The following is an 11,652-nucleotide window of genomic DNA, read 5'->3' on the forward strand; positions in this document are numbered from 1 at the left end:
AAATTTGAGGTAAGCAAAAATTTGCTAAAATTAAATCTTATTATAATATAAAAACAATTGGCAACGCCACTGCAATTCACATATTATCAGCAATAATATAATATCTTAATATACACAAAATAATCGCAATTTTCAGTCATCAATGTTTATTCCCATCGACTCTTTCTCACTCTCTTCCTTTCTCCTCCGATATTCGTACTTTGTATATCCTGAGTCTTTGATTGTTCCGTATTTGGTTTCGGAGGTACAGGTGGTGGTGGGGGCATTATCACCGAAGGCCGCGTAATAGTTTGTTCCCACGTATGATCCGACGACGCCCGAAACTAAAAATCAATTAAATTCCCACATATCACATATATTATCCCAAATCCTACACATTATAGCGATGTTTGTTTAAATTCTAAGAAAGTCGTTTCGTCTAAATTTAAATGATTCAACCTCATCACTTCTTACTACTCACAAGGAACGCTATTCGATCGATGATGTGTTGTTATTTATATGATCGTAACGAAATAGGACTTACCTGAGAATTGTACTGACTACGGAAAGCAGCTTTCATGGCCGATAACCGATCGCTACCTGGTCCATGTCTTTCTAATTTTTTAACAACTTCGCTTATGTCCTTAGATCCTTGCGACGAGGAACTAGAACTCTAAACAATAATTTGAACAAATTTGTAACGTTATATTAAGATCTGAAAAAGGGAACTGGAGGAATTTCAACGAATAAATACCGAAGTTGAAGATGTTTCCGGTCTTCCCCTAAACCCAAGTCCGGCCCCTCCAACGTTCAAACTCTTCCCTTTCCCACCTTTGAACCTTGACTTGCGGAACCAAGCGCTTTGCATCGCTAAATCCATGAGACTCTTTGGTACTTCCTGATTTGCACCCTCCAAATTTCGAACTAGGTGACCTGCGAATTCTTTGTCTTTTTCTGTTACAAGGGTATACGCTGTTCCTTTTTCACCCGCTCGACCAGTTCTACCTATCCTATGTGTATGAGTATCTATGTCTCGTGCGACGTCGTAATTAACGACGGTTCTGATATGTGGAATGTCCAAACCTCGAGCTACGGGAAAATTCAAAAGGAGTTTCAGGAAATCGTTACAAATAAGATTAATCGTTCCAGCTGATTGAAGGCAAGAAGATAATTACCAGCAACGTCAGTAGCGACCAGTGTAGTAACTTCCTTCTTTTTAAAAGCCGTTATTACTTTGTTTCTTTCGATTTGGTCCATATCACCATGCAACAACATAACATCAAATTCTTTCAACTTGAGATTGTTCGCAAGTTCCTCCGCATTGAGCTACGGTAATATAATACTATACAGTTGCAAAAATTCACTATATATAATTTGTATCTGTTGAGTAACTTGCGGATATTTATGCAATAGAAATAATTTCATAGTTTCATGGACATAGTTAAATATATCCATTATAGCTCTTTCTCGCTGTACATTTTATACATTTTCACAGTTCTAAATTAAATTTGAATTAAAGTTTCTCACAAATGCATGAATATCAGCAGTTGTACTAGTTAGCCGAGCACGGTCATAATCGCCAACCTTTTTAGTTACAAAAATCAACAGACTACCAGAACTCAAGAATTCAACTAGATTCTGCAACAACCACGTCCATTTGCCAGTAGGATTATTATTGAACACTATCACGTGTTGCGTGACGTCAGCATTCGCCTCACCGACATCCCCTTGTACTATCCTAACCGGATCCGTCAGGACGTCCCTCGCAAGCTTTTCTACCCTCTTTTTGAAAGTTGCGCTGAACAACAATGTTTGCCTGTCTGGCCTTACGTGGTTACATATTGAACGCACTTGTGGCTCTGGAATCAAACAGAGCGGTAACAAGCAAAATAAAAATATTATTAATAGGTCTTAAAGTTTTCCAACAATCGCGTCGACGACGCAACCGATCGACGAAGAAAACTTGTTTTTCTCCCCTGTTCCAAGATTATAAAATTGTACTGCAAACGGTGCGCTTACCGAAACCCATATCGAACATTCTATCAGCTTCGTCCAATACTAGAAATGTTACTCTGGTTAAATTCGTTGCTTTCATTTTAACTAAATCTATCATTCTACCCGGCGTTGCGACTACTATTTCCGCACCCCCTTCCAATGCTTTACTTTGCTCCCATTTGCTGCCACCGCCGTAACAACAGCACACTTGAATATTATACACTTTCCCGAACTTCCTTGCTTCTTGGTAAATCTACGAATACAACAACGAACCGAATAAACTTGCGCCTAAAACTATCCCTACATACATATTAGCTTGATTGGAGAGCGCTGTCGTTTTTATTCTTTGGAAAGAAACAAATGAAATATCTGAACTGACATTACAATTAAAATATTCTTTCGGTGCTCCTATAGCATTGAATCGATGAAAAATTATAAGATCACGAAACCTTCTACTTGCAACTTGTCAATCTTACTAATGTTATTAGCTGATGAGTTATTGCATAAGTGGGTCAAGATAATTTTCCCAACAATATTAACCATTTTTTAATGGTCTATGTTTTGATAATATACATACGCTTTAACTATCTGAAAACCTCCAAATAAAATACTAACTACGAGCAAAATCTGACGACAGAACTTCCGATCAATTTAGTATAATAGTTTAGGCTACTTTAACGTAACAAGTACCTGTTGTGACAATTCTCTCGTAGGAGCAAGAATTAAACCGATGGGTCCGTCGCCTGCCTTCAATTCTCTTTGATCCATTATATGAACTAACATTGGCCAAATGAATGCTGCTGTTTTACCGCTACCGGTTTTCGCTATACCTATTATATCCCTGCCGCTTAATGCGGCTGGAACTGCTTGAGCTTGGATGGGGGTAGGTTGAGTGTATTCATTTTTTCTAATAGCTTTTATTAACGCATCATCGAAACCAAAATGACCGAAACTGGTAACCGGATTCGGCGGAGACGGACCAGATACCTTTATTCCCAAAGTTTTCTTCAGATCGTCGATTTGTTGTTTATTTAAATTAGCGATCTCATCATGAACGTTATAAAAATTTTTCTCGAAAGATTCGTATTTTATCTCGCTATGATCAACAGGAGGTAAGGGATCGATATCTTTCTTTTTTGGAGGCGCGATCGGATTCCCGTCTTCGTCGTAGTCGATCTCTTGGTCAGATTCCTCTTGTTGCAAACCCGCAGTTGGATTTTCTTCCATATACCTTGTCAATGGAATAACCCGATATTTCTTCATCTCTTTTTTTTCTTTTTTTAACAAATACAGCAATGGCTAATTAACTGCAGTTGCCAGTATCTGACTATAGGAGCTCAATCTGAATTACGATTGTTAATATGCTAGGTCATAAGTTCTCAAAATATGGGTCGTGAACCACTGGTAGCTCATGAGTAGATTTTGGTAGAATCGCAAATGGATTGCGAGAAGTTAATTTTTTTAAATTGATCTTGGCTCAATATCATAATATCTGCTCACAATCAATAGCTTTGAGTCAGTGAATCCGGACTACAGTTAAATAGACACTACTGCATCTTTTCTTCCCTTGCCAAAAAAATCAACAAAGTCCTTACCTGTAATAACTTTCCTCGTCGTCCTCGCCATCGATATCCGCTCTAAATCCCTTGGACTTTTCTTCTTTGCGCTCGTCCTCCGCCAGCTGTGCTTCATAATTGTTTCTCTTAACCTCTGCGTCTATACCAGCCATAAATGCATCTAGTGGATCTTCCTCGCTATCGCTATCTTCTTTCGAAGTTGATTTTTTCATCCAATCGTAAGTGGGAGATCCAGGTGCCGGAATATATTCCAAAGAAAATGGTGGAGGATCATCATCATCCTCAAAGTACCTAATTGTAGCATTTAACATTTAAGTTGTTCTTAATTTTGCTCTCTTATAACTTCTTAAAGCGTATACTCACTCTTCCTCAGTTTTGCTACGCTTCTTTGGCATTCCCCAGCATGCAGATAAGGCATTTTCGGTAATAGAATTCATAGTGTGATAGCCTTGCTTGCTTAGAGTAGAATTTGGCGGAGGCGGTGGTATGTTAGACCCACTTCTTTTTGTGCCAGTCATTTGAAAGCCAGCAAATCCAAAGCCTTTTGGCTTGTTACCACCACCACGGTGATAACTCATATTTATCTTGTTATTTTCTACAATGTGAATATATTAACAGTTATTTATGTATCTCAGAATCATTGCCATCTGAAAATAGCTGGGAACTCAAACAAATCATGTATTTATAATTTGTTTCTGCTTGCCCTACTTTTGGATACAATCACTTAACACTATCAAGAGAATACATTGTTAATAGACTTTGGATCAAGACATAAACATACATGACAGAAAACCAAATTCATGACCTGTTATTTTTCATTTATATTTATTCTGGTAGTAAGTATGGTAAACAAAACGCAAAAATCTATCGATTAATATCAATACAGTATTATTTTACAGCTATTCAAATTTGCTTTCTAACGCTATATATTTATTGTTTTCATTTCAACGGGAGGAAAGAGGTTAGAACACCTTTCTAACTCACTAATATAACGGGAAACGTTGAAATACGTATTTTTTATTTGCGAATACTAAATATTTGCACGATATTTTAAGACAATGATGAGAAATGGATCTAACTTACACGAATACTCTTCAGGAAATTACTTTACATCTAAGAAAATGCGACTCTAAATACTTCAATATCGAACGATAAAATAAGTACATATAGAGAGTACTCACGCCTGCAGCTCCAGTTGTTTCACAGTACAGATACTGTACCATGCGGCCAAATACTGAAAATGATCCACGTTAGCATGTACAAGAACCTATAAAATGAAGGATCTGTTTGCTTGCACGCACGCTAGCATAGACAGGAACCTATTTAGTTACATGTTACAAACTTGCCTTCGCAAACGAAAGAATACCACTCTCGATCAGCCGTATACTGTAAAACCAGCAACGTGCCTTAAAAAATAAATTAATTTATTAAAAATATTTTACAATAATCAAAAATATTCATGCCAGTCGAAACGACATGTCGAATGCCAAGAGTTAATGTTAAATCTAAATATTGTTTGGAAAATATATTACAATTATTATTACATCTTTTCTTTTCTTCTTTAAAATCATATAATAAATATTAATTATTCTTACTCTTTTCTATTTCAGATAGCTACGAAAACATTTCTGTAGGACCGTACAATTAAATAGGTTCTTGTGTATGCTAATCAAACAGGACAGATCCCTAACTTTATAGGTTCTTGTATATGCTAGCGTAGATCACCTTTCAGTATTGGCCGCGTGGTGCAGCACTAGTTCGGGGACAACCAGGACCATAAGCGTGAGCACTCATTTCTTCTTCGTGTATACATATTATAACAACTCAGACGGTGCTGCTCCCCTGTGGTGCATCGATATCCTGCGTTAAGTCCTTGAGCGAATGGTATTGTTTCCAGAAGAATGACTCAAAAAGGATATGATCTCTGTTATGAATAATTTAATCTGTAACTGATACATTTTCTCAAAAAGGCAACTTCGATAATATTATCTTACAAATTTTATGCAAAGTATAATATTATGGTTAGAAAAAAGATGATGTATATTAGATACAATTTGTTCACCCTTATTCGCATATTTTATTGAGCAACATTACACAACATTGAACATTATAATGTAATAGCAATTAGATTTCGTTAGAAGTGTTTAGTAGAAATTGATTGTGAGCTTATCGCGATCTATCGATATTTATACCATTTGATAAAGCTAAATTCAGGAAGTTTTCTAAATAAATAAATTAACGGCTGAGAAATAGAATCAAAAGAAAATCAATTTTCCGAATGTTGATTAAAAATGCGACTGCAGGAACACGATAGAATAGGTTTTTTAAAAGCATGCTTATTGTCATGGAAATGTTGATTAAAAGATTCTCTTCATTCATACTCTGACGGCTGAGTGACATAAATAGTTCTATCACAGCTGAATCGATCGGATATCCGAGCCTGCGTGTTAACAGAGGCGCCATGCGACTTCTCCGTAGATTTCAGCGTCCGTCGTAAGATCGTGTTCGTCGCAGTTGAGATTCTGTCACAACGAGTCAAGCATCGAAAAATTCCGCATACGAACATAGTCAATTCCACGTAAGTAGAGAAACCATTTATGAAGCCTATGATTTAGCGGAATGGCAATGCGTTTGCTAAATAAACATTTGCTTTCAAGTACTTCTTATCAGTATGATACATATACAGATACAGTATGATGTTGTAATAGGAATCTGTTTAAAGGAAATCAGAATGCCATCGGTTCGCCGAATGATCCTCGGGCACGTTATGTCCGGCCTGTGTTCCAAAATGAATCGCACGAAAAAGCTCCAAGGTGATTTACTTGAAACTCCAATGAAAAGATGTCTTTCCACGTTCGATATTACGTTGCTTGGTAAGTATGCTTTTTCTGCTATTTTAGTCGTAAGAACATGCACGACCACCTCGCGCGATATCACGTACTCGTAGGCGATAAAGTAGTTTCAAAACCGGAAAAATGTTAATTGCATACGCGCGATATAACGTTGTAACTCGACGAGACGTTTATGCCTGATATTGCCATAATGAACAATTCTCGCGCAACTTTATGGTCTCTTTGTGTTCATGTTTACGTATGTAAGCATATGAATTTATTTTTCAGGTGTTGGTCATATGGTTGGCGCTGGTATTTACGTTTTGACAGGAACGGTGGCTCATGACACAGCCGGTCCAGGCGTAATCCTGAGCTTCCTGCTCGCTGGCGTAGCTTCTTTGTTAGCTGCGTTATGTTACGCTGAATTCGGTGCGAGAATTCCAAAAGCTGGCAGCGCGTACGTTTACACCTATATCTCCGTCGGCGAATTTTGGGCTTTCGTAATTGGATGGAACATCATATTAGAGCATATGATCGGTAAAGTTATTTGTTCTCGATTACGGTCTATTCCGTCTCATAAATTTCACGGAACTTTTATGCTCGGGAATAGGTGCGGCGTCCGTGGCCAGGGCATGGAGCGGATACGTTGATTCTTTAGCAGGAGGAGCAATCAGCAATTACACCCGCCGAATAATGCACGGGTACACGATGGGAGAACCACTTGGAACTATACCAGATTTTTTAGCCGCTGGACTATGTCTAGCATACGCGATGTTGTTAGCATTGGGCGTTAAATGTTCGGCAACGGTTAATTCTTTGCTCACTATCGTAAATTTAGGCGTGATGGGGTTGGTAATCGGTCTGGGGATATATTACGCGAAATTCTCTAACTGGAGCTGTGAGAATGGAGGATTCTTACCGTACGGATTCAGCGGTGTATTAGCAGGTATTTTTGGACCTATACATGGAGGGAAAATCGTATAGTACTAGCCATTCTATATCTTCTTTACTACAATATGGATTGGTAAAATTTAAATATTTAAACAATTATTTGTAGTATAAATGAAACTTCATAAAAGAAGGAAGCAACTAATATCGTTCAATGTTAATATTTATCTTTGCTCTGTACTGGACAACTTTCCTTCATACATGTTCATTTCCAATAAATTCTATTCTTCTATTCTAATACGTTTCCTATACACGAACAGGTGCCGCAACATGTTTCTACGCTTTCGTTGGCTTCGATTCTATAGCTACCTCTGGCGAAGAAGCGCGCGATCCTGGGTACAGTATACCACGAGCAACGCTATTTTCCATGGCAATCGTAACCATCGGGTACGTGATGGTCAGCGCCGCTTTAACTTTAGTCGTGCCGTATTGGAACATCAATCCAACAGCAGCGCTTCCCGAGGCTTTCTCATCGAGAGGAATACCATGGGCGAAATACGCGATAAGGTGAGAAAGTCGTCGAACGATTCTTACCTAAAATTCGAAGCAAGGAACACCTTTGTTGGAATAATTTTTCCGTGTACAATTTTCATGCGCAACAGTGTTGGGGCTTTGTGCGGAATGACGACGACTCTCTTCGGATCCCTGTTTTCATTACCACGGACAATGTATGCCATGGCGAACGATGGTCTACTCTTTGGCTTTCTGGGCCACGTTAGCGAGCGCACTCAAGTTCCGGTTCTCAACTTGGCTATCAGCGGCTCTGTCAGTGCCTTAATCGCCTTGCTCTTCGACCTTCAACATCTAGTTGAATTTATGTCTATCGGTACTTTCTTGGCCTATACCATCGTTTCAGCGAGCGTAATTATCTTGAGATATCGTCCTGAGAAAGTTACGCCGCCACCATCGAACGCTGGTACACCGAGCAGTTTGACATCGCCTCCTACCGAGGGTGCGGATTCCAACAGCGATTGTAACAGCGTCACATCCGCCGAATCCGAGGTAAAGAAATAAGAGAGAAGGAACCGAGCATTTATAACTGTTCTAACTAGACTGTGCAAATTCACGTTCTTACGGACTAAAAGTATACAAAGAAAATCTAGTCTTCCTATCTATCCTCTTCTTTATAAGTTTTACGTTCGTTATAGCTCTTAGATCTGAGCGAGGGCACTGGCAAACTTACGTCACGTTACGTTTGGCTGGTGAATTTCCTGGGCAACTGCAAGCCTGGAGATGCGGTCACTGGTTCCGTGATGATTTATACGGCAGGTTGCATTTCTTTATGTTACCTGTTAATACTGATATCTCAAACGTATTTTGCACCAGACTGGTGGGATTACTTCGTTCTGACAAACGTTGTTACATTACTGATTGGCAGTAAGTTTCAGAATTTTCACTCCATGTCACGCATTTGTTCTCTAACTAATCGAGCATAATCGTAGGTCTTATCGTTATCTCTGCGCATCAACAAAGTCCACCTACTGGTAAATTCCGCGTACCTATGGTACCTATAGTACCAGCTCTGAGTATCTTATTCAACGTTGGGTTAATGTTTCACCTGTCGCTTTTAACGTGGCTACGATTTCTTGTGTGGATGATAGTCGGTAGGTTGATATGTCAAAGTCGCATACAAGTCGATGGTATCGTCAATACTGTTTCACAATAATGTCGCACGCTCGTTATACCTTTGTTGCAGGAATGTTAATATACTTCTTGTATGGGATTCACTACAGTAAAGAAGCAGCGGGTCCAAATTCGTATTCGATCTTAATGGCGACTTCGGAAGCTGGTCGGGGTGCGAAATGGGGAGCGACGTTACGGGTTAATCAGAAAAGCGATAAAGTTCCCATCTTAAACGAGGAAGATTTCGTACATTAGAAGCATAGAGTTCGCTAGAACTGTGTAAAAATTATGCCAATCAACGCTGAATGTAAGTAAATTATAATACGTAGGGAATTGGAAAAATGTTACTAAATCTGACCATTGTTTTCTTACATATACCTCAATTTGAATTAGAGATTAGAGTGTCTGAGGGATCTTTGTACATACCGATGTTATGTAAAATGCTAAGCCGAATTGTATCCCTTTCAAGTCACTTTGTCTTTAAGAATTAAGCAACTGGATGCTGGAAGGATTTCAATGTAGGCAAGACTGTGCTTTTTTAGTAATTTATCTCAACTAATTTCGTCGATCGATTATGTCGTACCTTATTTGTATATCGCAATTTAGTTGAAAGTATTGCAATCCTTATATTTTATTATATTTAATTATATTTTATCGCGCACAAGTTTATGGTATATACAGTCCTTTTATATTTTACAGATATATATTAATTCTCGTTGCGCATACAAAATTTCATCGTATGCTGATTGTACATTAGAGCGTTTAGTTGCGTATTTATACGGATGCACAAAAAACAAAGTGTATCTAACGACATAGTACAATAGTAAAATTCAGCCGACTCTAAGGGAAGGAAAGGTATCATATTCTTAGTACAAATTTGATTTCTAGAAACCCATCGTCTGGTCCAGAAGAATAATAAAATATTCGGAACATTTATAAATTTGATGTTGCAATCAAAAAAAAAAAAAAAAAAAAAAACACAAAAAAAGTTAAGATGTGCAGAGAGAGGGAGAATGTATTTTTGGAGACCAGATTTTGGAAAGGCATGCAGAACAATTGTCTATGTGAGCAAATTTGAATGTTCTGCTGCAAGGATCGAAACATGGTGCCTTGGGAACGGATAGACTAATTATACAGTAAGATATACGAATCTAAAAAAGCATGACAATAGATTCAGCTATTATATGGCGGGCATTAATTTTAAGATTATCTGTACACGGATTTGCTAAGCTCGTGGATTGCTCTATTGAATTTTGGAAGTGCTCCCCTGAGAAAATAGAAAATATGACTACTTATCATGCCCTTTTCTCTTTGTAGTCTTCGTTTATAATTTCGCCCGTTTTATGAGATTAAATCGGTGTGTTCTACTTGTTCCACTTGTTACATAGTATAAAACGTTTCTAGGGTTGACCGTTTCTAGTCCACCAATTTATTCACGACCTCTTACGTTCAAAAGTATTTAATACATGTTTGACGTAAAGCGAACGTCGATTAATACTGTATCTCGAATTATTTCTTTCCGTATAATTTAAATAACTAATGGCGTATGTTATTTTGACAGTCCTCCGCTCAGCAGATCCAGCAAGGATCGACTACCATAGCAGATAATATAATCGATGTTACGTAAGAAAGTATATACTATTAATATCTTAAAGATTACTACCGTCAAAGTGACGTAGATGTTACATAGATGAAAAATATCCTAGCAAATACCATAATATCACATCTTAAATAAGATTTAAGGTGAACGTTTATTTACGAAGAATACATCGCTTCAGGATTACGCGAGTAACTTGCAAGAAATGCAAGTATTTGCAGACGCTTAGAAATGTTTCAAATAAGCCAACTTATCTAAGCCAAGTTATTATACAAGAAAGTAAATATGTAGTAGGATTCATCCTTAGAATATTACGATGCAGCAAACTTTTACGTGATATTTGAAACATTTCTTTCTGCCTTGAATATCCGTGAAGATTTTCGAAAACGATTCACCATTAAAGTAGAGAGTATACATATAAAGAAAAGAATATTCAATCGAAACGTTACATAGAAATTTTCTGCGAGACGAAATCCCAATATTGTACCGCAAATTGTAAGGGCAATTACAATGTACGCGCAATTATCGACGCATATTGTACAGCAAACTAATTATCGGTGATTGCGTGAACACACACAAAAACAACAGCCACGAGGAAGAGATTGTGAAAATATATGTGGAATTAAAATCTAGTTAGCCGTGCAACCATACTGCGCACCATACGTGGTTATCAAGCTCGTGTAACCATGCATAAGAATGGTACCAAAAATTATTGTCAATGTTCTGTACTATATTTGTCTTCTAATATAAAATATTTGTCATCGAAAAGTCAGAATTTCTCCAATGGCAATTAATTCTTTTACACTACCAGCGTATCATTTCAAAGTACACGAACACAAAATGAACCATATGTTTATTCTTCGAGCGATATCTTTGACAGCATTTCCTAGAAACAGGCGATTTTAAAGTACTTCAAATTTGATGTATCGACGTTTGATTAAACTTCCATGAGCCATTAATAATGCAGCCTGACAGAGATTTACGAGCAAACATGGAAGTATTAACCTATATAAAAAGGTGAACCTTACACTTGAAAGCTTTAGAAAGAATTTTGAAGTCACAGTAGAAACGTGCAACATGTTTATCAAGTTGATTCTGATCG

The 11,652-nt window shown here is 37.7% G+C and overlaps 2 protein-coding genes across 6 annotated transcripts; one reads left to right on the forward strand and one right to left on the reverse strand.

Moving 5' to 3' along the window:
- Positions 1-20: 20 nt before the first annotated feature.
- Positions 21-4,849, reverse strand: LOC100645464 (ATP-dependent RNA helicase DDX42). 2 transcript variants are annotated; one of them, XM_012315557.3, is made up of 10 exons: positions 4,733-4,849; positions 3,915-4,146; positions 3,570-3,842; positions 2,665-3,205; positions 1,999-2,227; positions 1,564-1,838; positions 1,155-1,305; positions 734-1,068; positions 524-652; positions 21-323 (listed from the first exon to the last, which is right to left on the reverse strand). In XM_012315557.3, exons 2-10 carry the CDS (start codon positions 4,127-4,129, stop codon positions 147-149), a joined length of 2,325 nt encoding a protein of 774 aa, XP_012170947.1. In that variant the 5' UTR covers positions 4,130-4,146; positions 4,733-4,849; the 3' UTR covers positions 21-146. The 2 variants fall into 2 exon arrangements, with proteins under 2 accessions (XP_012170947.1, XP_003400196.1); XM_003400148.4 differs by having other exon boundaries at positions 4,635-4,747.
- A 1,118-nt stretch (positions 4,850-5,967) lies between these two features.
- LOC100645345 (cationic amino acid transporter 4) lies at positions 5,968-11,318 on the forward strand. Of its 4 annotated transcripts, none has more exons than XR_007226125.1 (10): positions 5,968-6,129; positions 6,274-6,424; positions 6,671-6,919; positions 6,993-7,328; positions 7,591-7,837; positions 7,933-8,332; positions 8,479-8,707; positions 8,773-8,934; positions 9,027-9,260; positions 9,347-11,318. XR_007226125.1 is itself a non-coding variant. In XM_003400147.4 (9 exons), the coding sequence occupies exons 2-9, from the start codon at positions 6,283-6,285 to the stop codon at positions 9,206-9,208; spliced, it is 1,947 nt and encodes a 648-aa protein (XP_003400195.1). In that variant the 5' UTR covers positions 5,968-6,129; positions 6,274-6,282; the 3' UTR covers positions 9,209-11,318. The 4 variants fall into 4 exon arrangements, 2 of the variants coding, with proteins under 2 accessions (XP_003400195.1, XP_012170946.1); XR_007226126.1 differs by having other exon boundaries at positions 9,653-11,318; XM_003400147.4 differs by having other exon boundaries at positions 9,027-11,318.
- Positions 11,319-11,652: the final 334 nt, after the last annotated feature.

The sequence above is a fragment of the Bombus terrestris genome, chromosome 13, assembly GCF_910591885.1.
Source record: "Bombus terrestris chromosome 13, iyBomTerr1.2, whole genome shotgun sequence".
NCBI classification, from domain to species: Eukaryota; Metazoa; Arthropoda; class Insecta; order Hymenoptera; family Apidae; genus Bombus; species Bombus terrestris.

Excerpts from the sequence above, each read along its gene's own strand:
- LOC100645464 (XM_012315557.3), bottom strand. The coding sequence starts at position 4,129 with ATGAGTTATCACCGTGGTGGTGGTAACAAGCCAAAAGGCTTTGGATTT. Across the intron at positions 2,228-2,664 it reads CGAGAGAATTGTCACAACAG|ATTTACCAAGAAGCAAGGAA; the intron begins GTACTTGTTACG and ends TTGTATTCGTAG. Across the intron at positions 653-733 it reads CGGAAACATCTTCAACTTCG|AGTTCTAGTTCCTCGTCGCA; the intron begins GTATTTATTCGT and ends ATTATTGTTTAG.
- LOC100645345 (XM_003400147.4), top strand. The coding sequence starts at position 6,283 with ATGCCATCGGTTCGCCGAATGATCCTCGGGCACGTTATGTCCGGCCTG. Across the intron at positions 8,333-8,478 it reads TCACATCCGCCGAATCCGAG|CTCTTAGATCTGAGCGAGGG; the intron begins GTAAAGAAATAA and ends CGTTCGTTATAG. Across the intron at positions 8,708-8,772 it reads TGTTACATTACTGATTGGCA|GTCTTATCGTTATCTCTGCG; the intron begins GTAAGTTTCAGA and ends GCATAATCGTAG.